This window comes from Octopus sinensis, linkage group LG10 (genome assembly GCF_006345805.1).
Source record: "Octopus sinensis linkage group LG10, ASM634580v1, whole genome shotgun sequence".
NCBI lineage: Eukaryota > Metazoa > Mollusca > Cephalopoda > Octopoda > Octopodidae > Octopus > Octopus sinensis.
This window is the reverse complement of record NC_043006.1, coordinates 20,735,396-20,761,254: the sequence shown is the minus strand read 5'-3', so window position 1 is coordinate 20,761,254 and position 25,859 is coordinate 20,735,396. Positions and strand designations below refer to the sequence as shown.

The 25,859-nt window shown below is 40.1% G+C and overlaps 1 protein-coding gene across 4 annotated transcripts in view; it reads left to right on the top strand.

Annotated features, from left to right (window-relative positions):
• The window catches only part of LOC115216579 (centrosome and spindle pole-associated protein 1-like), a 138,754-nt gene that overhangs the window by 98,755 nt on the left and 14,140 nt on the right, over nucleotides 1-25,859 (top strand). For 3 of the 4 annotated variants that reach the window (XM_036506336.1, XM_036506335.1, XM_036506334.1), the window contains 3 exons: nucleotides 1,796-1,818; nucleotides 2,990-3,123; nucleotides 24,733-24,864. In XM_036506336.1, coding sequence (XP_036362229.1) covers nucleotides 1,796-1,818; nucleotides 2,990-3,123; nucleotides 24,733-24,864 — 289 coding nt within the window. Of the gene's footprint in view, nucleotides 1-1,795; nucleotides 1,819-2,989; nucleotides 3,124-12,833; nucleotides 12,922-24,732; nucleotides 24,865-25,859 lie in introns of those variants that run through there. The other variant, XM_036506337.1, reaches the window with a different exon arrangement.

Below are 25,859 nucleotides of genomic sequence, written 5' to 3'. Positions count from 1 at the left end.
CACAAGGGGCTCTACACAGAGAGGACAAACAAGGACAGACAAACGGATTATGTCGATTACATCAACCCCAGTGCTTAACTGGTACTTAATTTATCGACCCCGAAAGGATGAAAGACAAAGTCGACCTTGGCGGAATTTGAACTCAGAACGTAATGGCAGACGAAATACAGCTACACATTTTGCCTGGTGTGCTAACGTTTCTGCCAGCTCACCGTGTATATCTGTCTGTGTATGCATACATACATATGCACCAAAAAGACACTTATATTCTGCATATGCAGTAATCACTGAAGGGATCCATTGGAAGGTACCTATAGCAAACATCACTAAGAGTAATTTATGACACCATTGCTTGACATCACTGAGCGGGTTACAAGAAAATATCACAAGTTGTACTGCTGGAGTATATTAATGATTACACCACAAGTAGCATCTCAGTATGAGGTGGTGAGCTGGTAGAATCATTAGCACACCGGTCGGAATGCTCAGCAGTATTTTGGCTGCCGTTACGTTCTGAGTTCAAATTCCGCCGAGGTCGACTTTGCCTTTCATCCTTTCGAGGTTGATAAATTAAGTACCAGTTACGCACTGGGGTCGATATAATCGACTTAATCCATTTGTCTGTCCTTGTTTGTTCCCTCTGTGTTTAGCCCCTTGTGAGTAGTAAAGAAATAGGTATTTCATCTGCCATTATGTTCTGAGTTCAAATTCCACCAATTCCACCGAGGTTGACTTTGCCTTTCATCCTTTCGGGGTCGATAAATTAAGTACCAGTTACGCACTGGGGTCGATGTAATCGACTTAATCCATTTGTCTGCCCTTGTTTGTCCCCTCTGTGTTTAGCCCCTTGTGGGTAGTAAAGAAATAGGTATTTCGCCTGTCGCTACTTTCTGAGTTCAAATTCCACCAAGGTCGACTTTGCCTTTCATCCTTTCAGGGTCGATAAATTAAGTACCAGTAACGCACTGGGGTCGATATAATCGACTTAATCGGTTTTTCTGTCCTTGTTTGTCTCCTTATGGGTAGTAAAGAAATAGGTATCTCAGTAAACAGCACTGAATGCACTAAAACAAACACCACTGGAGCTATTGCAAGAGTTGCCATTAGAGACCATCTTCATTTATGAAATTCAATACGAGTATAGATGACATTGCCCTTTGCTGCGTTGAATAACCTGCTAACAACTTGACAGCTTATGTCTTGTCCCCAGTAAATGTCTAACTCACAGATTGCTCAGATCACCTAACCGCATGATGAATACAATTCATGTCTATAAACAGTGACCCAACTTTTAAAATTGATAACTGTTTTATTAGCTTGCAGTACTGACCCTGATATCACAACCCTATCGAATTATACCAATAATAATAATAGTAATAATAATAATAATAATAGTAATAATAATAATAGTAATAATAATAGTAATAATGATGATAATAATAATAATATAATAATAATAATAATAATGGTTTCAAATTTTTCCTCAAGGGCAGCCATTTTGGGAGAAGGACTAGTCAGTGTTTTACTGGTACTTAATTTATCGGCCCCTAAAGAATGAACAGCAAAGTCGACCTCAGCGGAATTTGAACTCAGAACATAAAGGTGGATGGAATACCACTAAGCATTTCCCCTGGTGTCTAATAATTCTGCCAGCTCACCACCACCATAATAATAATAATAATAATAATGATGATGATGATGATGATAATATTCTATTTCCAGTTTGCTGAAAATTTCTCTTGATTTGGCTTTAACCTAATTCCTTTTTTTTTTCTTGGATTTTCTCTGATTTTAGGGATATGATGCCTCTTCAGGAATGTAAGTAGATCTCTCTCTTTTTTTTTTTTAAGAACTATCTTAAATCTTTACAACATATTTGCAAGGATATGTCTCAACATTAAACCCTGGTTGAAGATGTTCTGGAAGGGATTATTAAACTTTCTCCATTTCGCTCTCTCTCTCTCTCTCTCTCTCTCTCTCTCTCTCTTCTCTCTCCCTCTCTCCTCTCTCTCTCTCTCTCTCTCTCTCTCTCTCTCTCTCTCTCTCTCTCTCTCTTCTCCTCATCCTCTCGTCTCTCTCTCCTCTTCCTCTCTCTTCTCTCTCTCTCTCTACCCCTCGTTAGTGAACTGCAATTGAGAGCTATAAAGCTGTAGTTGACAAGGTCATAGAGTATATGACACAACATCAAGTTTTAGTATTTTAGAATAAACTCCTATAGAAAGTTACCAGAATAAAAACTGGTTTTCCAACTTCAGTACCATTGATATATATATATATATATATATATATATATATAATATATATATATAGATATAGAATATATATACGGGTGTGTGTGATTGTGTATGGAAGGATAATTAATAAAAGGAATTCCAACCTTGTCTGATTTTCACGTTTTATTTACAATCTTATAATGATATGATATATGATGTGATGTGATGTGATATGATATGATTTATAATATGATATGATATGATTTATAATATAATATATTTAATATAATATAATATAATATAATATAATAATGTTAAATGTTCATTCTGATTGAACTAGTACTTTCATGCATTAAATTCTGCAATCTTCAGGTTCATGTAGTAGTGGTGACAGTCATGCTTCACAATTTTTGACTGTAGCGAGATGATTAAATCTGTGCCTTAAATACAGCTGTGTAGGCTCCAGATTGCTAGGTTTTGCAAACTGTATTCTGACCAATCAGTGTGTAGTATCACTCAATTACTTAAGCTGATTGGTTTAGGCGTCACGCTTTGTTGAACATGTCAAGAGTCCTGTATATATATATATATATATATATATATATATATATATACATACATATATATGAAAAGACAAGTCAAGATAGAAAAGGCTAAAATAATTTTATAAAGAACATTTCAGTACCAGTTTCAGTCATTTGAGACCTTTTCAACTGTAAATATTAAATAATTAAATTCGGGTCCTAATCACTGTTCTTTTCTCTGTCATCTTTCAGACTCGGAGGAAAGGAATCGGCTCCAATCAACCAAAAGGCTGTGTTATTGCGGAGGGGCTCCCATCATGTTGGGGATTCCCCAGCAATGGTAAATTCTGATGTTCTAAAGGATTTCAACCAGCTGAAGTACCGAGGTAGGGATTTTTATATATTTATTTATTTATTTTGTGTCTGCCCTGCACCACTTCTATTGACAATCATCTTTCATTTTTATCACCTTCCTAAAATCTCATATTTTCTGTCAACCACCCTTCCTTCACAGTTTATTATTCACTATATTCACCGTAACTCTATCTCTAACCATTTCTCACTCTTTATTCCACCCCACTTATTTATTTTTTTTTCAATCTTTACTCACCCACCCATCCACCATTCCTAGTATTCTGTCCCCTATATTCAGATCTTTTCGGTTTGAACAGCAGTTTTTAACATAATTTCTAGGAAACTAAAAAATTTTAGACTTCGTATACTGGTAGAATGTGTTTATAAAACATCTTTTTCTCTTGGCTTTATGGAGAAAATTCTATAGTTTGTAAGATATTTGTTGTTTTTTTTCTTCAATTTCTGCAATTTCAACCAATCACTGACGTCCATTGAGGTAAACAACATTCTGTGCCGTATGAATATGTCCCTCGTTTAAGAAACAGATTGGGTTTATTTACATTCGTGAAGAAAATAATACACCCCACCCCTAACCCTAACCCTAATCCTAACTAACCCTAACCCTAAAACAGATTGAAATGCAATAGATCGATACTAGGGTCATAATTATGGATGACAACTTCATATGACACCGCTAGAAAAAACTGCTGGTCAAACCGAAAAGATCCCTATATTCTCTTCTTGCATCTTGGAGGTATGCTCCGTCACCTCATTCCCACCATCTTTATCTCTCCTAGTTCCACTGCATTTACTCCCACCCACTTGTATGCATTACCAGGTAACCATGTATCTTTTCTACAACAACAACAACAACAACAAACCCGTTTTGCCCTTTATTCACCCCTAACCCTATCTCTAACCATTCCCCCACTCTCCACCACTCCTCTTGCAATCTTTCCTCACCCACTCACCCTCTCTGATCTTCTGTTACCCCCACCTTCTTGTACCTTGAGGGTCTGCTCTGATATTTCAGTCACCACTGTCTTTATCTCTCTACCCTGACCCCCCCCCCTCACATACCCTTATGTAATGCAAAATTGCTATGTATCTACTCTGCAACAAACCAGTTTTTGTCCCATCCATCATACTTTCCATCAATACCTTCATCACCATCGCCAACACACGCCAACATTATCTCCACCATCACTAGCACCACCACCAATGCGTTATCATCACCATACTCTTTTACTTGTTTCAGTCATATGACTGCGGCCATGCTGGAGCACCGCCGTTAATCGAGCAACTCGACCCCGGGACTTACTCTTTTGTAAGCCCAGTACTTACTCTATCGGTCTCTTTTGCCGAACCACTAAGTAACGCGGACATAAACACACAGGCAACAGTTGTCAACCAATGCTAGGGGGACAAACACACACATGCATATATATATACATATACATATATACGACGGGCTTCTTTTCAGTTTCCGTCTACCAAATCCACTCACAAGGCTTTGGTCGGCCCGAGGTTATAGTAGAAGACACTTGCCCAAGGTGCCACGCAGTGGGACTGAACCCGGAACCGTGTGGTTGGTAAACAAGCTACTTACCACACAGCCACTCCATGATTACATTATCCAAAATTTTTGAAGTCTGTAGGATATTTAGCTGTAATTTCTAACAGATTGAGTGTCTACATAGAAGCTCCAGCATTGGCTCCAAACATAAGTTAGCTTGTATATGAGAAAGCAAAAAAAGAAACTGTGTGGATAGACACAGGTGTGGCAGTGTGGTAAGAAGGTTGCTTCCTAACCACATGGTTCCAAGTCCAGTTGCACTGTGTGGCACCTTGGGCAAGTGTCTTCCACTATAGCCTCAGGCTGACCAAAGTCTTGTGAGTGGATTTGGTAGACGGAAACTGAAAGAAGTCTGTCAAATATATGACACTTATTTTAGTGCTATTGACACCACCAGATTGAGTGGTACTGCCCAGGTGTTGAAACCATAGTGATATCTGTGGGACAGCTGATGATGGGGGTTTGTTGGATTGTTGATATGACTGTTACTGTATATGCGGAATAGTTTTATAAGACATCCATTTGATACAGAGAGAATACCAAGCGAGTTCCCTATAGATACCGTATTTATTACAAGCCACTCGTTGTAATAAATACGGTATCCATAGGGAATGAGTTTGGTATTTTATTTATTACACACGAATAAATGACCATATTTTATTAACCCAATAACTAAATTCTTCACGTTTAGTTGTAACTTATGAATTACAAAAGTAGTGCCGTCACCGTGACCTTGGGTCATCACCATGAATTGACCAATCAGAAGCAGTGCTGTCATCGTGACCTCGGGTCATCACCATGGATTGACCAATCAGAAGCAGCGCTTCTGACATATGTTAGATACCAAAAATATCTCAGTGTTCTCACTCACATGTGTGTAATAAATACATATATATGTATATTGTTGTATTTCGGAATGATCAATTTGCCAGTTTAGCCAATGTAAACACACGCACTATATATTTGGTGTTACTTTGCTTCAGTGTTATTTATTTATTACATTAATCTTAATCTTATTCTGAAATACAACAATATCTGTTTCAACACACGATTTCACATAAAAAAATTTTGCACAACAAATATATATATGTATAGTTGTATATATCTATAGGTTTGCCCCTCCCATCACTATTTGATAACGAGTGTTGGTGTGTTTACATCCCATAACCTAGCAGTTCAGCAAAAGAAACCAATAGAATGAGTGATGGGTTTTAAAAAAATGATTCCTGGGGTCAAATTGTTTGACTAAGACCCTTTATGCTGGTGCTCAAGCATGGCCGCTGTCAAATGACAAACAAGTAAAATAAGAAAGTGGCACCTTGGGCAAGTGTCTTCTATTATAGCCTCGGGCCGACCAAAGCTTTGTGAGTGGATTTGGTAGACGGAAACTGAAAGAAGCCCGTCGTATATATGTATATATATGTGTATGTGTATATGTTTTTGTGTCTGTGTTTGTCCCCCCAACATCGCTTGATAACCGATGCTGGTGTGTTTACGTCCCCGTAACTTAGTGGTTCGGCAAAAGAGACCGATAGAATAAGTACTAGGCTTACAAAGAATTATTCCTGGGGGTCGATTTGCTCGACTAAAAAGGTGGTGCTCCAGCATGGCCGCAGTCAAATGACTGAAACAAGTAAAAGAGTATATCTTCTAAGCTACCAAAACTTAGAACAATAGTCTGGTTTTCGTATGGTCAGTGTGAAAATGGAATTGTTGCAGTTCCATCCAGCAATTATTAGAATGATGTTGTTCTGGTAAAATTAAGCAAAATTTTTGGTGTTGTTCTTCATTTAGTTTATTGTCTTATTTTTCATTTTTATTTATTTATTTATTTATTTCTGACTCGTTTCACTGCTCTATATTTATTGTCCTACAAAAGCAGTTCTTTTCTTTACCTGGCTGTGTGGTTGAGAATCTCACTTTCCAGCCACACAGCTCCTGGTTCAATCCTTTGAGCAAGCGTCTTCTACTGTAGCCCCGGGTTAACCGAAACCTTGCGAGTGGTTTCAATAGAATGAAGCTGTAAGGAGCCCATCGTATGTGTGTGTGTGTGTGTGTGTGTTTGTGTGCACGCGTGCTTGTGTATGGGTGTGTGTTGCCCTTAGGTTTGCTGGTTTGTAAACAATGGCTTACAGTTTACCATGAAAGGATATTGGGGCTGCCTGACTTGTCCTGGCATGTTTCAGAATTTTTGCAAACTGAAGATTTCCTACTTAATTTTGTTTGTTTCCAGTTCTCTATGTGAAACACTGAACAACTTTAATCCTTTAGCATTCAGATTACTCTTTCAAATGTAATGCTTATTTATTCGCATTGTTTTGAATTAATCATGCATTATCTCATAGCTTTAAGATTTCGATGATGTGATTGTTTATTTTTAGAATTCATCATCATCATCATCGTTTAACGTCCGCATTCCATGCTGGCATGGGTTGGACGATTTGACTGGGGACTGGTGAGCCAGATGGCTGCACCAGGCTCCAATCTTGATCTGGCAGAGTTTCTACAGCTGGATGCCCTTCCTAACGCCAACCACTCCGAGAGTGTAGTGGGTGCTTTTACATGCCACCGGCACGGGGGCCAGTCAGGTGGTACTGGCAATGGCCACGCACAAATAGTGTTTTTTACATGCCACCTGCACAGGAGCCAGTCTAGTGGCACTAGCAATGATCTCGCCCGAATATTTTTTTCTTTAAGTCCCTGAAAATAAAACATTGTAAAATATGTGTGTGAGGCCAGATCGGGTCAGTTTCACCATTAAACAAGTAGAAAATTTGGGCCAGATTTGGCTGGTTTAAATGCTGAAGGATTAAGTTGCTCTGTAGAGTTGGCAGCAAAAAGGACAACCAGCCATAAAAGACAAAATGTATCTCAAACTACATAAAACGTATATCTTGGAAATCCACCAGCTCAATGGTTTCCCTTCATGGCAGAATTAATAGTCAAGAGTATTTAAGAGCATTTTATCTCATCAAATTCATTCTATGGTTGCGGAACTGTTTCCGGGGGGAAAACACAATCTTTCAGGAAGATAATGCACCAATTCACACAGCTAAAGTTGTTACTGAATGGCACAAGGAACATTCTAGTGAAGTTGAACATCTTATCTGGCCACCACAGTCCCCAGATCTCAATATTACTGAACATTTATGGTGCATTTTAGAAAAACAAGTAAGGAGCTAAAATCCTTCATCGTCATCACTACAAGAACTGTGTGCACCATACATCTAAAAAGTGTAATTAGAAAGGAGCTTTCTAACTGAGTGGTAAAAGATCACTCTCTTCAGCCTCTCTGACAGGCATGCTGTCTCCTCTTTATGCTTTTTCTACAATTCCTATAATGGCTTGTGAAGGCACATGGCTCAGTGGTTAGAGTGTCGAGCTTACGATCGTGAGGTTGTGAGCTCGAATCAGTATTAATCAGTATTAACAGCATCAGTTCCACTTATAAGTCTTGGAAGTTTTGTGAATGCCATGGACACTGTTCTTTCATTTAGCCCCACAAATGAAAAAAAACAAAAAAATTGGTAGAAAAGATATAGGCACAGGAGTGGTTGTGTTGTAAGTAGTTTGCTTACCAACCACATGGCTCCAGGTTCAGTCCCACTGCGTGACACCTTGGGCAAATGTCTTCTGCTATAGCCTTGGGCCGACCAAAGCCTTGTGAATGGATTTGATTGAAGGAAACTGAAAGAAGCCCGTCATATATATATATATATCTCTCTATATAAACGGCAGTTTGTCTGTGCGTTTTCTGTGTGTCTGTTTTCTCGTACCCTCACCCTGACCACGGCTTTCAACCGATTCTGATGAAACTTGACACACACATAGCCCAATGTCATAATTCAAAACTAACGCAGCGAAAATTTTGAAAAGTTCCCCCAGTCTGAAAAAAATCGATAAATTCGACATGGGGTCGAGAATCAGAAACCCAAACCACAGACCGTCTAGGGGACGCAACTCCACCTTTTTTAACTCTCAAAAAAATTTACCATCATTTTTTTTCTATTTTTTGGCTATAACTCTCTAAAAATGCTTTATAGTTATTTCCCTTACAAACCTGAGCAACGCCGGGCGATACTGCTAGTCTTTATATATAAAAGTGAAGTTGTGTGTCTGCTCCTACGATTTAGATTCCTAACTACTCCCACATTTTGCGGTGCAATTTAACCAAAAGCGGGTATCTTATAGTCGTGATTATATCGAGCCCTTCTGGGTATTAGCACGCATCTACAATGAGTCTACGATTTAAAAAAAAATTACCATCATTTTTTCCCATTTTTAATGCATTTTTTGCTATTATATAAGAGAAGTAACTCTTTAAATATGCTTATATAGTTATTTCCCTTACAAACCCGAGCAATGCCGGGCGATACTGCTAGTATATATATATATATATGTGTGTGTGTGTGTTTGTCTGTGTTGGTCCCCGCCACCATCACTTGACAGCCGATGCTGGTGTGCTCACGTCCCCATAACTTAGCAGTTTGGCAAAGGAGACCGACAGAATAAGTACTAGGCTTATAAAGAATAAGTCCTGTGGTTGATTTGTTCAACTAAAGGGCAGTGCTCCAGCATGGCCGCAGTCAAATGACTGAAACAAGTAAAAGTAACAGTAAAAGTACAACCAGTTATCTCTAAAATTCACCTGCCTTGCTTGCTATTCCATGGAAAGATTCTATTGAAAATTTACCCAACAAGTCACTAAATGATGTATCAATCATCATTATTTTAACGTCCATTTTTCCATGTTTTTTTTGCATGGGTCAGAGACAGAATTGATTGAAGCAGATGATTTTCTATAGCCATTTACACCCACCCACCCACTCCCAACCAAGGTAATATTTTCTGACAACAAGACATGTTTTTCGTTTATGAATTTGTTTTGCAAGTTTCCTGATGTGAAATCGTGTGTTGAAACAAATATTGTTATATTCTAGTGGAGGCGCAATGGCCCAGTGGTTAGGGCAGCGGACTCGCAGTCATAGGACCGCGGTTTCGATTCCCAGACCGGGTGTTGTGAGTGTTTATTGAGCGAAAACACCTAAAAGCTCCACGAGGCTCCGGCAGGGGATGGTGGTGATCCCTGCTGTACTCCTTCACCACAACTTTCTCTCACTCTTACTTCCTGTTTCTGTTGTACCTGTATTTCAAAGGGCCGGCCTTGTCACTCTCTGTGTCACGCTGAATATCCCCAAGAACTACGTTAAGGGTACACGTGTCTGTGGAGTGCTCAGCCACTTACACGTTAATTTCACGAGCAGGCTGTTCCGTTGATTCGGATCAACCGGAACCCTCGTCGTCGTAACCGATGGAGTGCTACCATCCATTCCATTGTTATATTCCGGGATAGTCAGTTTCCTTTTCTTCATAAATAAACACACACGCTCTATATTCGTTCTTCATTCGTTTTTTATTGTTCTTATTTTATCTTATGTCCATTGTCTGGAAATTTTTCATCACCCATCTGTGACCTCTTCCGCAACTCTTCCATCCCATGTGTATCCTCCTGTTCTGTTTAGAGAATGGACCTAACAGAACAGGAGGATACATGTGGGATAGAAGAGCCACAAAAGATTTCCAGACAATGGACATAAGATAAAATAAGAACAATAAGAAATGAGTGAGGAACGAATTTATATAGCTTGTGTTTATTTGGCAAGAAAAAGAAAATGTCTATCCCAAAATATAAGAAAGACGTTTTCATAATATTGGAAATGAATAACACCGATTGTAAGGCAGTGACTCTCATTTATAACTATCACAACACAATGTCGAAACAGGGAGATACAAACACACAAACACATGATGGGTTTCTTTTAATCTCCCCTCTCTCTCTCTCTCTCTTTCGGAGAGGCACAAGCACCACACGCACATAAACACACACGGCAGTAACTTCCGCCTGCCGAATTCAATCACAAAGCTTCGGTCGGCTCGGGGCTATAGCGGAAGACACCTACCCAAAGTGCCACGCAGTGGGACTGAACCCGAAACCATGTAGCTATGAAGCAAGCTCCCTAACCACACAGCCATGCCCCAAATCCATTCACATGACATTGGTTGCCTCATGGTTATAGTAGAAGACTCCTGTGTAAGGTACCACACAATGGGATTGAACCCAAAGCCACATGGTTGGAAAGAGAACAGCTTAACCATGCAGCTGTACTACCATGCCTGCACTTATTCATTAAAATGGTCAGCATCAAAAATAGTTGTAGCTTTGAAATCTTCATCATAATCATCATTTAGCATGTGTTTTCCATGCTGGAATGGATAAAGCAGTTTGGAGCTGGTAAGCCAGAGAGCTGCACCAGGCTCCAGTCAGTTTTGGCTTGGTTTCTGTGGCTAGATGCCTTTCCTAATGCCAACCACTCTAGAGAGTATACTGGGTGTCATTTACATGGCACCCGCACAGGTGCCATTTATGTATCTATTTCTTTATTGCCCACAGGGGGCTAAACATAGAGGGGACAAACAAGGACAGACAAAGGGATTAAGTCAATTACATCGACCCCAGTGCGTAACTGGTACTTAATTTATCGACCCTGAAAGGACGAAAGGCAAAGTCGACCTCGGCGGAATTTGAACTCAGAACGTAGCGGCAGACGAAATACTGCTACGCATTTCGCCCGGCGTGCTAATGATTCTGCCAGCTGTGGTGAAACCTGGGAGGGATGGGCTCTGCCATGTTCGAAAATGCATAACTTACGCCGTATGTTACAACGGTGCGGCGAACTGGCAGAAACGTTAGCTCGGCGGAATTTGAACTCAGAACGTAGCGGCAGACAAAATACGGCTACACATTTCGCCCGGCTTGCTAATGGTTCTGCCAGCTGGCCGCCTCACCAGCACAGATGCACTCCATGTGTCACCAGCACAGGTGCCTCTCATGCATCACTGGCATAGGTATCTCTCACACATCAATGGCACAGGTGCCTCTCACACTTCACTGGCCTGGGTGCCTTTCAGATGTCACCAGCACTGGCTACGACTATGATTCACTTAGCTTCATGTGTCTTCTCAAGCACAGCAAGTCACCAGAAGTCTCGGCCATTTGTCATCGCCTCCATGAGACTCAGCATCTGAAGATTATGTTTCACTACTTTGTCCCACATCTTCCTGGGTCTCCCTCTTCCACAGTATTCTCACTATTAACTTTTTTGATACCAACATGCCTGAAACCACCCCTAGTCCTATGTTTAACCTTTTAGTGTTCAGATTACTCTGTTAAATGTAATATTTTTTTACTCGAATTGTTTTGAATTAATCATGCATTATCTTATAGCTTTGAGGTTTCAACGATGTGATTGTTTATATTTCGAATGACATTGTAGGTTAGGTGTGAGAGGCTAGATATTGCCAGTTTGAATATAAAACATGTAGAATATCTGGGCCAGATATGGCCAGTTTAAACACTAAAGGGTTAAAAAAATCTCCATTTTAAAGGATCTAAAGGCCCTCCAGAAAAATTTTATATTAATTTATGTCCTGAACACCATTTTCATAATGGCAAAATCATTTTGATAAACTCTTTATTGTTTTCAAAACAAATTAAATTTCGACAGAAATTTGGTAACAAAAGAGTTAAATATCTCTGTTGAATTACAGTTTTGTTTTTGTTTTTGTTTTTGTTTTTACTTGTTTCAGTCATTTGACTGCGGCCATGCTGGAGCACCGCCTTTAGTCGAGCAAATCGACCCCGGGACTTATTCTTTGTGAGCCCAGTACTTATTCTATCGGTCTCTTTTTTGCCGAACCGCTAAGTGACGGGGACGTAAACACACCAGCATCGGTTGTCAAGCAATGCTAGGGGGACAAACACAGACACACAAACACACACACACGTACATATATACATATATATATATATATATATATATACATATATACGACAGGCTTCTTTCAGTTTCTGTCTACCAAATCCACTCACAAGGCATTGGTTGGCCCGGGGCTATAGCAGAAGACACTTGCCCAAGATGCCACGCAGTGGGACTGAACCCGGAACCATGTGGTTGGTTAGCAAGCTACTTACCACACAGCCACTCCTGCGCCTTGAAGTTATATTCAAACATAATGTTATAAAAATAGGATATATTTTTATATTTTGTCTTCCTAAATATATTCCCTGGTATATTGGTCTGTCAGTTACATTCTGTTTAATTTCAGATCACCAGGATACCATTGTCTGAACTGCTGTCATTTAATTTTATATTTAAATAAATAAAATACATTTTACCATTTAAAGGTTACCTGCTCCCTCTTTCTTGTCTGTTTTTATAATTTTCTTTTGGTACTTTATAGACTTTGTTCTTTTATTTGATGTTGGGTTATTTTTGTTTTTTATTATTTCTGTGATGGCATGGGTTAGATGGAAACTTTTTCCAGGCAGTATTTAACAGTATTTCCTATCAACAACCCTTATCTGTTTTTTTTTCAAGGAAGGGACTTTTTACACCGTTGTCTGTGAAAGCACACAGTGACAGAATGTCTTACCTAAATGGTGGTATCATGTAAACATCATATTACGGTTTTTTTGCTCATGTGGTGATATGTAAAGTTACAAAATAACAACAATCATACACGCATGCATATGTGCGCACGCACACACACACACACACACACACACACACACATATACCACAGGCTTCTTTTGGTTTCTGTCTGCCACATTTACTCAGAGACTGTAGTCAGACCCCAGGGCTATACTAGAAGAAACTTGGCCAAAGTAGCATGCAGGTGGTTTGGAAACAAAACTTCTTACCACTTAGTCATATATATATGTATATATATATCAGAGACCCCCTTCGGTCATGACACAGACCATGGGATTGCACTTAGAAAGTTACTCTCCTAGACACAAGTCCGGGCGAGGTTGCTTATGGAAGACCAGCAGTCGCCCATGCATACCAGCCTCCCTTCTCCACACCACTGATGTTATCCAAGGGAAAGGCAAAGGTCGATACAGCTTGGCACCAGTGACGTGGCAACTCATTTCTACAGCTGAGTGAACTGGAGCAACATGAAATAAAGTGCCTTGCTCGAGAACACAACACGCAGCCCGGTCCGGGATTCGAGCTCACAACCTCACGATCGTAAGCTCGATGCTCTAACCACTGCGCCATGCGCCTTCACACACATATATATATATATATATATATATATATATATATTATATATATATATATAGAGAGAGAGAGAGAGAGAGAGAGAGAGAGGGGTTGAACAAAATAATGGAAACACCTTAAAGTTTCAAACAAATTTATTTTAATATGGGGTAGGACCACCTTTTGAACTAATTACAGCTTGAATTCTATGAGGTATGGACTCGTACAAAGTTTGAATTGTTTCCAAAGGAATTTTTGTCCATTCTTCAGCTAAAACATTCTCCAGTTCTTGTAGTGATGATGATGGAGGATATTGACTCCTTACTTGTTTTTCTAAAATGCACCATAAATGTTCAGTAATATTGAGATCTGGGGACTTAGGTAGCCAGATAAGATGTTCAACTTCACTAGAATGTTCCTTGTGCCATTCGGTAACAACTTTAGCCGTGTGAATTGGTGCATTATCTTCCTGAAAGATTGTGTTTTCCCCCGGAAACAGTTCTGCAACCATAGAATGAATTTGATGAGATAAAATGCTTAAATACTCTTGACTATTAATTCTGCCATGAAGGGAAACCATTGAGCTGGTGGATTTCCAAGATATAGCCCCGCAGATTATCATAGATCCTCCTCCATGTTTGATCGTTGGATGAAGGCAGTCTGGGTCAAATGCTTCTTTTGGCTGTCTCCACATGTATACTCGGTTGTTGGTCAGAAATAAGGTAAGGATGGTTCGGCCAAGAAAATAACATTCTTCCACTGCTCTAGGGACCAATTCTATAAGTTTTTTTTACTCCACTCTAAACGCTTTGCAATGTTTGTTTTTGCAAGTAGTGGTTTTCTGATTGCAACCCTCCCATGAAATCTGGCTTTGTGCCGCTCCCGGCGAACAGTTTTTGTGGAAACTGGGTTCTTGGGGTGGTCGTTAAACTCTGCAGTAATTCTGGAAGCTGTACTTTTGCGATCCTTTCTAACAATTTTCATAAGAGTCTGATGGTCCCTGATTTTTGAAAGTTTTGGTTTTCTTCTGGAGTTTTATTTCAACAAGGAGGTTTTTCCCTCTTTTTGTCATTACTTTTGAGACAGTACTTCTTGATGCATCAAGCATTTTGGCTGTTTTCATTACGCTAGCACCTGCCATACAAGCACCAACAATTTGACTTCTTTGAAAGTCCAATAGATCTCTCATTTTAACGAATTTTAATTAACTTTTTCTGATGATATCTGAAAAGAAACAGCAAATTTAGCATGATGATGATGCGCCGGGCAAAATGCATAGCTGTATTTCATCTGCCGTTACGTTCTGAGTTCAAATTCCGCCGAGGTCGACTTTGCCTTTCATCCTTTCGGGGTCGATAAATTAAGTACCAGTTACACACTGGGGTCGATGGAATCGACTTAATCGCTTTGTCTGTCCATGTTTGTCCCCTCTGTGTTTAGCCCCTTGTGGGTAGTAAAGAAATATATATATATATATATAGATCAATAAATGGTGGGGTTGTGTTGACCGCACGTGGAGAAATGATAAGCAAGGAAAAATTGTAAAAATGCAGAATGCTAAATTGGAAGAAAATTTTTATGAAATGAGAAATTGATAAAATATATAAATATATATTTATTCAAACCGGTTTTCGTCATAGTTTGACTTATCAAGAATAGTTAGGTGAAAAAGTTTTTTAAAAATGAGAAAGGGGAAAAAAAGTTGCATTGTTTTTTGCAAAAGAATAATAATAATAAATATGATGATGATGATATATATATATATATATATATATATATATATATAAATTTTGTTTTTGTATCTGGCTTGCAAGATATTTTATGTGAATTTGTCTGTTGAAACAAATTTTGTTGTCTGGGGACAGTTGTTATGCCAATATTAATAACACACACACCAGTTCAATTCCACTCCTTTATTATAAGTCAATTGGTTTAATATCTATCCAACCAACTAATCAGTCATTCAATTTGTTAATTAACCCCATTGATACCAACCCGGCCAAAACCACCTCTGGCTCTGTAGTACAAATGTCTTGTTTACGTAAGTATTGGATTAAAATCTTCCACCAAACCTTAGTCACAATTTATGTTCCCAACACTAGTTTAATGATAACAAAGTTCTTTTATTAAATTCTTTGTTATATTTAAAGTAATTGAAAGAAACACAGAGCATCTCTCTATATATAAACGGCAGTTTGTCTGTCTGTGTGTCTGTCAGGTTGTACCCTCACCCTGACCACGGCTTTCAACCGATTTTGATGAAACTTGACACACACATAGCCCAATGTCATAATTCAAAACTAACGCAGCGAAAATTTCTAAAAGTTCCCCCAGTTCTGGAAAAAATCAGTTAATTAAATCATATGTGGCACACATAGCAAACCGATTTGTGTATTAAACACAAACTGTCTAGGGGACACAACTCGACCTTTTTATCGCCCAAAGGGACAGCTAGGAACATTCGTATACACAGAAGTATTCGAGTGAAGAGAAGACATTGCAACCTACACATGCGCCTTCGTTCCCTAGAGGGAAAAGACTAGATTGGGATTAGTCGTTGCTTACTAGGGGCTCTTACATACCCGGGCAACGCCGGGCTATGCTGCTAGTCTCAAAATAAATTCAGTAACGAAAGGGTTAAACTGTCAGTCATTTTGTTTTTTTGTTTTTTTTATTATTTGTCAAACGACTGATTGTTTAACCGAGTTAAACAAACGATCAATCAGTTGGATAAATATTTAACCAATTGATTAATTAATAACGAAGTAGAATCGAACCAGTTTGTGTGTTATTGATGTTGGCATACTGACTCACCGGACACAATATATTATTATCATTATCATCATCATCGTTTAACGTCCATCTCCCATGCATGCATGGGTAGGACAGTTGACAGGATCCGGCCAGGTAGAAAAACTACCCTAGGCTACTGTGTCTGTTTTGGCAAAGATTTTACGGCTGGATGCCCTTCGTAACACCAACCACTCTCTCTCCATATATATATATATATATATATTGTACTAGGCTTAAAAAAAGAAGTCCTGGGAGCAATTTGTTCGACTAAAATCCTTCAGAGCAGTGCTCCAGCTTGGCCACAGTCAACTGACTAATAAAAGAATACACACATACACACACCCATATAACCATTAATATATGTCCAAGCCTACATGAAAAGATGGATGTTAAATGATGATGAGGCGGTATAGCTGAGTGGTTAAGAAATTTGCTCTGGAACTGTTTCGTTAGGAGTTCAGTTTTGCTGCCAGGTGGTGTCTGGATGTTTTGTTGTTGCCTGTTGCATTCTTGTTCCATTTTTTGGGGGTTTTTCTATGTATATATTGCAGCTGTATCAGCAGCAAGCACAGTGTTTAGGCATAAGCAAATTTTAGGTTAGTTAAAATGTGTTTGTGACATAACTGCTAAAGGCAAATTCACTGCAGTTACCATGGAGAAAAAAATTCTCTCTTATAGTAAAGTGGTATAAAATCACCATATCTGTCCAGTGCTGCCCCTGTCGGATTTCCAGACATGTTTCTAGCTCTTTAAACATTATCAATGGGAAATACTGATGAGAGGCAACTCTGAACAGACTCAGTCAATGTTGTTGATTGTCTTAGTTAAAGCTATGGCTTTAATTAAGTCTGCCTAGAGTTGCCTCTCTTTGATATTTCCCTTTGATAACAGCTAAGGAGCTAGAAATATGCCTATGAATTTAACAGGTAATAGCACTGGGTGGTTATGGGGGGTTTTTTTTACACCTTTTTACCATAAGAGAGAATTTTTTCTCCGTGGTAACTGAAGTGAATTTGCCTTTAGAAGTTGAGACCTGTTCACAAACATATTTTAACTAACCTAAAATTTACACACATACTTACACAAATAAAAGCCTTCCATAGTTTTCAGCTATCAATTCCACTCATAAGGCTCTATGGGGCCTGAAGTTACGATAGAAGTTATTGTCCCAAAATACCATAAACTGAACCAAAACCTATGTGGTTGCAAAGAGTGGTGTGTGTGTGTCTGTGTTTGTCCCTCTCCACCACTTGACGACTGGTGTCAGTTTGTTTATGTCCCTGTAACTTAGCTGTTCAGCAAAAGAGAGCAATTGTCTAAGTACCAAGCTTAAAAAAAATTATTACTGGTGTCAATTTGTTTGACTAAAATCTTCAAGAGCTGGCCTCACTTCAATGATTGAAACAAGTAAAAGTTAAAAAGTAATTAACATCACCAAATATGAGCTCACTGCTTGAAGTATTAACTGTCTTTATGCTAGAAATGAAGAAAAATCCAAAGAAATTCCCCTGATAAAGCACCATAACGATGCATGAAGTCTTTTGATTGGAAGTTCTTTCTAAAATATGGTTGAAAGTTGTATCTCACATATAAGTGTGCTTATTACCTCTTCTTTGGCCTCTAACAGCAACAATTCTACTTGAATAGCAGTTATGTCCAACTCAGGGCTTCATGCAACATGTTCTTTGGTGCCAACCTTGCTGCATCTGCTGCTGTTGCTGTTGAGCGAAGCAGTCTTCGTCCCAGAGCTCGCAAGATCGCGCCTCTATAGTGGAAGAAGTCCGAAACGTGGTCCTTTGATATTCGTAAGACCCGCAGAAGAGAAAGCAGGTCAACCCCCGACACCGAGAGCATCGACAGATGGATGAATGGGCATCCAGGCTCAGCAGTTGCATAGGAAGTCGGGGACAAGAAACAGGAGGAAAGAGTGAGAGAAAGTTGGGGCGAAAGAGTACAACAGGGGTCGCCACCACCCCCTACCGGAGCCTCATGGAGCTTTAGGTGTTTTCACTCAATAAACACACACAACGCCCGGTCTGGGAGTCGAAACCGTGATCCTCCGACCGCGGGTCTGCTGCCCTAACCATTGGGCTATTGCGCCTCCACTGCTGCATCTGCTTCAAATACAGGTGTTGCTGCCTATAAATGCAAAGGAGAGAAAATAGTTAAATACAGGAATCTGACTGCTTGTTATCAGTTTGTGCTGGTTATCACTGAGACCTCTAGTGTTCTCAAACCCGGCATTGCTGATTTCCTTTTCAATTTAGGAATAACTGTAGTCTGTCTAAGAAACAAACCTTACAAGGTAGGGTGGATGTTGCAGTAAGTGTCGCTGGTCATTCTTCACAGCAACGTCTTTACAGTTATGTCTGCAAGGTGCTGCTAAATATGCCATTTGTGTTGGAGTGGACAACCTGTCACTCACTTCCCCCATCTTCTGCTGCTTAATTCCCCACTTCCCCTTTTTTTCTGTTTTTTTGTTTCCTTGGTGTATTAGTTATGGAGTAGGGGTCTCATTAATTTCATCCTTTATACTTTTCTTCCTGTAAAGATGTTGTTGATAAAATTCTGTTATTTGTTGTGCAGGATTTTCAGAGTTAATAATGTCTACAATGCCAAATGTGGAAAGGAGGTGTAGGCACATCTGCAGGGTGCAGGAGTTTGCTTTTCAATCATATCGTTTTGAGTTCAGTCCCAGTGTGGAATATTGGGTATGTCTTCCACTGCTGCTTTGATCCACCCAAGACCTTGTGAGTGGATTGGATTGATGGAGATTGTCGTGTGTGTGTTTGTGTATTTGAAGAAAGATTTTTCTTAAATTAAAAATTATCGTATAAAAAAAATCTTAAAAAAAAAACATCAAAATGGTACACACCTTTTGGAAGTCTGTCTTCTTGTCTAGACATTGTCTGTATAATTGTTGGGGGTCATTTACAAACAGGTGAAGGTTGGCAACCGAAAGAGCATCTGGCCATAGAAAATTTGCCACATCTAATTTTGTCTGAGCCATTGGTGGACATGATTTGTCTGAGCAAGGTGGACATGATTTGATCAACATGTAGATTTCAAATGCCTGTTATCCAGCAAAGTCATTATTGGCTACTCTAGATGTACTCTCTCTCTTTTACTCTTTTACTTGTTTCAGTCATTTGACTGCGGCCATGCTGGAGCACCACCTTTAGTCGAGCAGATCGACCCCAGGACTTATTCTTTGTAAGCCCAGTACTTATTCTATCAGTCTCTTTTGCCGAACTGCTAAGTGACGGGCACATAAACACACCAGCATCGGTTGTCAAGCAATGCTAGGGGGACAAACACAAACACAAGAACATATACATGCACATACATATATATATATATACATATATACGACAGGCTTCTTTCAGTTTCCGTCTACCAAATCCACTCACAAGGCATTGGTCGGCCCAGGGCTATAGCAGAAGACACTTGCCCAAGATGCCATGCAGTGGGATTGAACCCATCACATTGGCCAAACATATTACATGAAATTGACTGGAATTCAGAGTTTTATCACATCTTTGGGAATGCCTAAAATATGAATTGTATTTGGTGACAATCCACTGTTTACAAGTTGTGAACCTGAAGTTTTAGAACAATGGGCAGGTACAACATTGAAAAGTTACACCCTACCACCTCTAAGCAAATGCTCCAGTAGGTGGAATCAACAGGATTTACTGGCAAATTAATCATATCATCATTTCAAGAAAGCAAACAATGAACGAGAGAAATCTTGGAGATCTTAATTTTTTTCAGGAACACACTTCATTTATCATTAAAGAAAGCACTATATATTTTCCTTTACATGGCTTCTGTGCCGGTGGCACATAAAAAGCACCATCTGAATGTGGTCGATGCCAGCGCCGCCTCGACTGGCTTCTGTGCCGGTGGCACATAAAAAGCACCATCCGAATGTGGCCGATGCCAGCGCTGCCTTGGCTGGCTTGTGCCGGTGGCACGTTAAAAGCACCAACCAATTGTGGCCGATGCCAGACTCCCCTGGCATCTGTGCTGGCGACACGTAAAAAGCACCCACTACACTCGCGGAGTGGTTGGCGTTAGGAAGGGCATCCAGCTGTAGAAACACTGCCAGATCAGACTGGAGCCTGGTGCAGCCCCTGGCTTCCCAGACCCCGGTCGAACCGTCCAACCCATGCTAGCACGGAAAACGGACATTAAACGATGATGATTGTGTCTTACCTGACAAACATCCAAATTTTTAAATGTTTGTCACAAGCCAAGGAAGTACTGTGGATACCAATGACAATAGAGCAGAATCTAACTTGAAATAACTGGATAAATGTGGTTGGACAGTGCAACCTGAGGCAGTCTGGGAGATTGGAGAGATACCTGCCATACCTGGATATATTGAGTAGTCACAGTATCCCCATCACTATAATTTTTTTTTCTTTTATTTGTTTCAGTCATTTGACTGTGGCCATGCTGGAGCACCGCCTTTAGTCGAGCAAATCGACCCCGGGACTTATTCTTTGTAAGCCTAGTACTTATTCTATCAGTCTCTTTTGCCGAACCACTAAGTGATGGGGACATAAACACACCAGCATTGGTTGTCAAGCAATGCTAGGGGGACAAACACAGACACGCAAACACACACACACACATATATATATATACATATATACGACGGGCTTCTTTCAGTTTTCATCTACCAAATCCACTCACAAGGCTTTGATCAGCCTGAGGCTATAGTAGAAGACACTTGCCCAAGATGCCACGCAGTGGGATTGAACTCGGAACCATGTGGTTGGTAAGCAAACTACTTACCACACAGCCACTCCTGCGCCTGTATAATTTATGTATTGTCCTGCCATGATTTTGACCTCTGGTTAGATTATAGAAACTGGACAGTTGTTCATAGGGTCTGCATTCAGGTCCCCACTGGTGTGAGGATATTCCCTTAGTTCATCTTTTCAGGGTTCCTTTAATTAGGTATGACTATGGAGTGCCATAGAAATGACACAAGCACAGTTTGACTGTGTGGGAGCACACATTTTGCTCGATCATTTTCATGTCAAAACGCATTTTCCCACAGAAAATTATATAGCATTTGAAAGTTCTGGATGTGAACTTAATTCTCACATAGTTTTGATCAAAATCTGACACTTTCATATCAAGTCAGGTTCCTCAATCACACTGGTATTTCCATCCGTTCACACAGTTTGTCGCATTTTTATTTATTTATTTATTTATACTGACATGGGGTGGACAGTTTAGTAGGAGACTACACCAGGCTACTGTGTCTGTTTTGGCATGATTTTTACAGCTGGATGCCCTTCCTTACACCAACCACTCCACAGTGTATTGAGTGCTTTTTACATGGCACAGCACAGGTGAGATCGGTTTTGGCATAGTTCTTACTGCTGGATGCCCTTCCAAATGCCAACCACTTTACAGTCGACTTTGCCTTTCATCCTTTCGGGGTCGATTAAATAAGTCCCAGTTACGCACTGGGGTCGATATAATCGACTTAATCCGTTTGTCTGTCCTTGTTTGTCCTCTCTGTGTTTAGCCCCTTGTGGGTAGTAAAGAAATAACAGTTTATATGCACAATGAGAGCTAGCAGTGGCTTTCGTTGGGCAGAGTACTGAGTGATATCGCTGCGTTTATTTGGCGAGTTGTGAAATTTGTGTATTTGTGGTCACATGTTTGCTGTAGTCTGTGATTTTGTCATGGACAGGAACAAAAAGCCAACCTGAAATTTTGTGTTAAACTAAGGAAGTCTGCTACAGAGACTTTGCGCATGCTTCAGCAAGGTAACAGTGATGGGGCTGTGGGTCAAACACAATGTATGGAGTGGCACAGGTGCTTCAAAAGTAGAACATCCCTGGTAGACCTGCCGTAAATGTCATCCCCAGGAATGTGGCGTTGTACATCAAGAATTCATTCCCCAGAACCCGACTATCGATTGAGAGTTCTGTGCAAGTTTAAGGGAGGACATTCGGTGAAAGTGACCGGATCTGGGAAGCATGAAGAATCGGATTCTTCATCAAGCTCTCCTCCCTTGTGTGTTTCTTACCAAAAACAGCATGGTATCACTTCCCCACCTGCCCTGTTCACCAAATTTAGCACCTACGGACTTCCATCTATTCTCCCAAGATGAAAATGCAGCTCAAAGGTCACCATTGTCAAGATCCAGAGCGAATCGCAGAAGGTCCTCAACTCACTTACAGAAAACAACTCCCAGGCCAAAAGCGGCAGGAATGCTGGCACCAGTGTATTGCTGCACAAGGGGACTATTCTGAAGGAGATGATTTTAAAGTTTAGGTAAATAAGTTATATTTTTATTAAACATGACTAGTCCAGGGACCTTTAAGCATTATCATTACTACTGTCATCAACACGATGCTACCAGCATTAGCACCAAGACTGGCTACCACTCTCACCATCAACACCAACATCACTACCACTTTTACTTCCACTGTTAACAACCATCATTAACATTAGTGCCATCACAATCGTTAACACCAACAATGTCACCATCAACACCACCACCACCATCAATACCTATTTCTTTATTACCCACAAGGGGCTAAACATGGAGGGGACAAACAAGTACAGACTTACGTATTAATTCGATTACATCGACCCCAGTGCGTAACTGGTACTTATTTAATCGACCCCGAAAGGATGAAAGGCAACGTCGACCTCGGCAGAATTTCAACTCAGAACGTAGCAGCAGACGAAATACTGCTAAGCATTTTGTCCGGCGTGCTAACGATTCTGCCAGCTCGCCGCCCATCAATACCAATACAACTACCATTAACACCAACGTGACCACCACCTCACTATCATTACTACCACGTCAACCATTATCAGTACCATCACCATCACCACCGCTGCCACTATCAATGCAACCCCAGTACCATTAACACAACCATCAACACCACTGCCACTACAACTACTACTACTATCATTGCAGTGGCTGTGTGGTAAGTAGCTTGCTTACCAACCACATGGTTCCAGGTTCATTCCCACTACGTGGCACCTTGGGCAAGTGTCTTCTACCATAGCCTCGGGCCAACCAAAGCCTTGTGAGTGGATTTGGTTGACAGAAACTGAAAGAGACCCGTCGTATATATGTATGTATATATATATATATATATATATATATATATATGTGTGTGTGTGTGTGTATATGTGTGTGTGTGTGTGTATATGTGTGTGTGTGTGTGTATATATGTGTGTGTGTGTGTATATATGTGTGTGTGTGTGTGTATATATGTGTGTGTGTGTGTATATATGTGTGTGTGTGTGTATATATGTGTGTGTGTGTGTATATATGTGTGTGTGTGTATATATATGTGTGTGTGTGTGTGTGTATATATATGTGTGTGTGTGTGTGTGTATATATATGTGTGTGTGGTGTGTGTGTATATATATGTGTGTGTGTGTGTGTATATATGTGTGTGTGTGTATATATATGTGTGTGTGTGTGTGTATATATATATATATATGTGTGTGTATATATATATGTGTGTGTGTGTGTGTATATATATATATATATGTGTGTGTGTGTGTATATATATATATATATGTGTGTGTATATATATATATATATATGTGTGTGTGTGTGTGTATATATATATATATATATATGTGTGTGTATATATATATATATTGTGTGTGTGTGTGTGTATATATATATATATATGTGTGTATATATATATATATGTGTGTGTGTGTGTGTATGTGTATATATATATATATATATATGTGTGTGTGTGTATATATATTATATGTGTGTGTGTGTGTATATATATATGTGTGTGTTGTGTGTGTGTGTGTGTATATATATATGTGTGTGTGTGTGTGTGTATATATATATATATGTGTGTGTGTGTGTGTGTGTATATGTTTGTTTGTCTCCCCAACTGATGGTGGTGTGTTTATGTCCCCATAACTTAGCGGTTCAGCAAAAGAAACCAATAGAATAAGTACTATGCTTCCGAGGAATAAGTCCTGGGGGGCGATTTGCTAGACTGAAGGCGGTGCTCCAGCATGGCTGCAGTCAAATGACTGAAATAAGTAAAATAGTAAAAGAGTAAGCCATCACCACTACTAACACCACTATTACCGTCATGATCACTACTACTACTACTACCACCCATGTTCTCCATCTCTACTTCCAGGTGGTTCAGCATCCCGCAGTGTGTTCCGCAGTCGGTTTCCAGATCCTCCCAGTGATGTTTCCAGTCTGGAATTACAACAGAGAGAAATGATTAAACAACAGGAAGAAACTTTGCGAAAGATCAGAGCAAATGGTTAGTTCCCTTCTTGTTATTAGATCATTGGCCATGCAGTTGTTCTTGTTGTTTAGCCCCGGGTCAGCTCTGGTAGAGCTCAAGCCTATCTGTAATCAAAGGATATACCAATCATTAAAGGCGGAGAGCTGGCAGAAAGGTTAGCACGCCGGGCGAAATGCGTAGCCGTATTTCGTCTGCCGTTACATTCTGAGTTCAAATCCCGTCGAGGTCGACTTTGCCTTTCATCCTTTCGGGGTCGATAAATTAAGTACCAGTTACGCACTGGGGTCGATGTAATCGACTCAATCCGTTAGTCTGTCCTTGTTTGTCCCCTCTATGTTCAGCCCCTTGTGGGTAATAAAGAAACAGATATACCAATCATTGTGTTCTTTTTATCTGTTTCTGTGTCATTAGATTGTGGCCATGCTTGGGCATTGTCTTGAAGAATTTTTAGTTGAATAAATTCACCCCAGTACTTTTTTTCTTTAAGCCTGGTACTTATTATATTGTTCCCTTTTTGCTGAGCCACTAAGTTACAGGGCTGTAAACAAACCAGCACTAGCTGTCAAGTGATGGTGGGAGACAAACACAGACACATGACAGGCTTCTGTCAATTTCCATCTACCGAACCCACTCACAAGGCTTTGGTCAGCCCAAGGCTATAGCAGAAGTCGTGGAGGCGCAATGGCCCAGTGGTTAGGGCAGCAGACTCGTGGTCGTAGGATCGCGGTTTCGATTCCCAGACCAGGCGTTGTGAGTGTTTATTGAGCGAAAACACCTAAAGCTCCACACGGCTCCGGCAGGGGGTTGTGGCGATCCCTGTTGTACTCTTTCACCACAACTTTCTCTCACTCTTACTTCCTGTTTCTGTTGTACCTGTATTTCAAGGGGCCAGCCTTGTCACTCTCTGTGTCACGCTGAATATCCCCGAGAACTGCGTTAAGGGTACACGTGTCTGTGGAGTGCTCAGCCACTTACACGTTAATTTCACGAGCAGGCTGTTCCGTTGATTC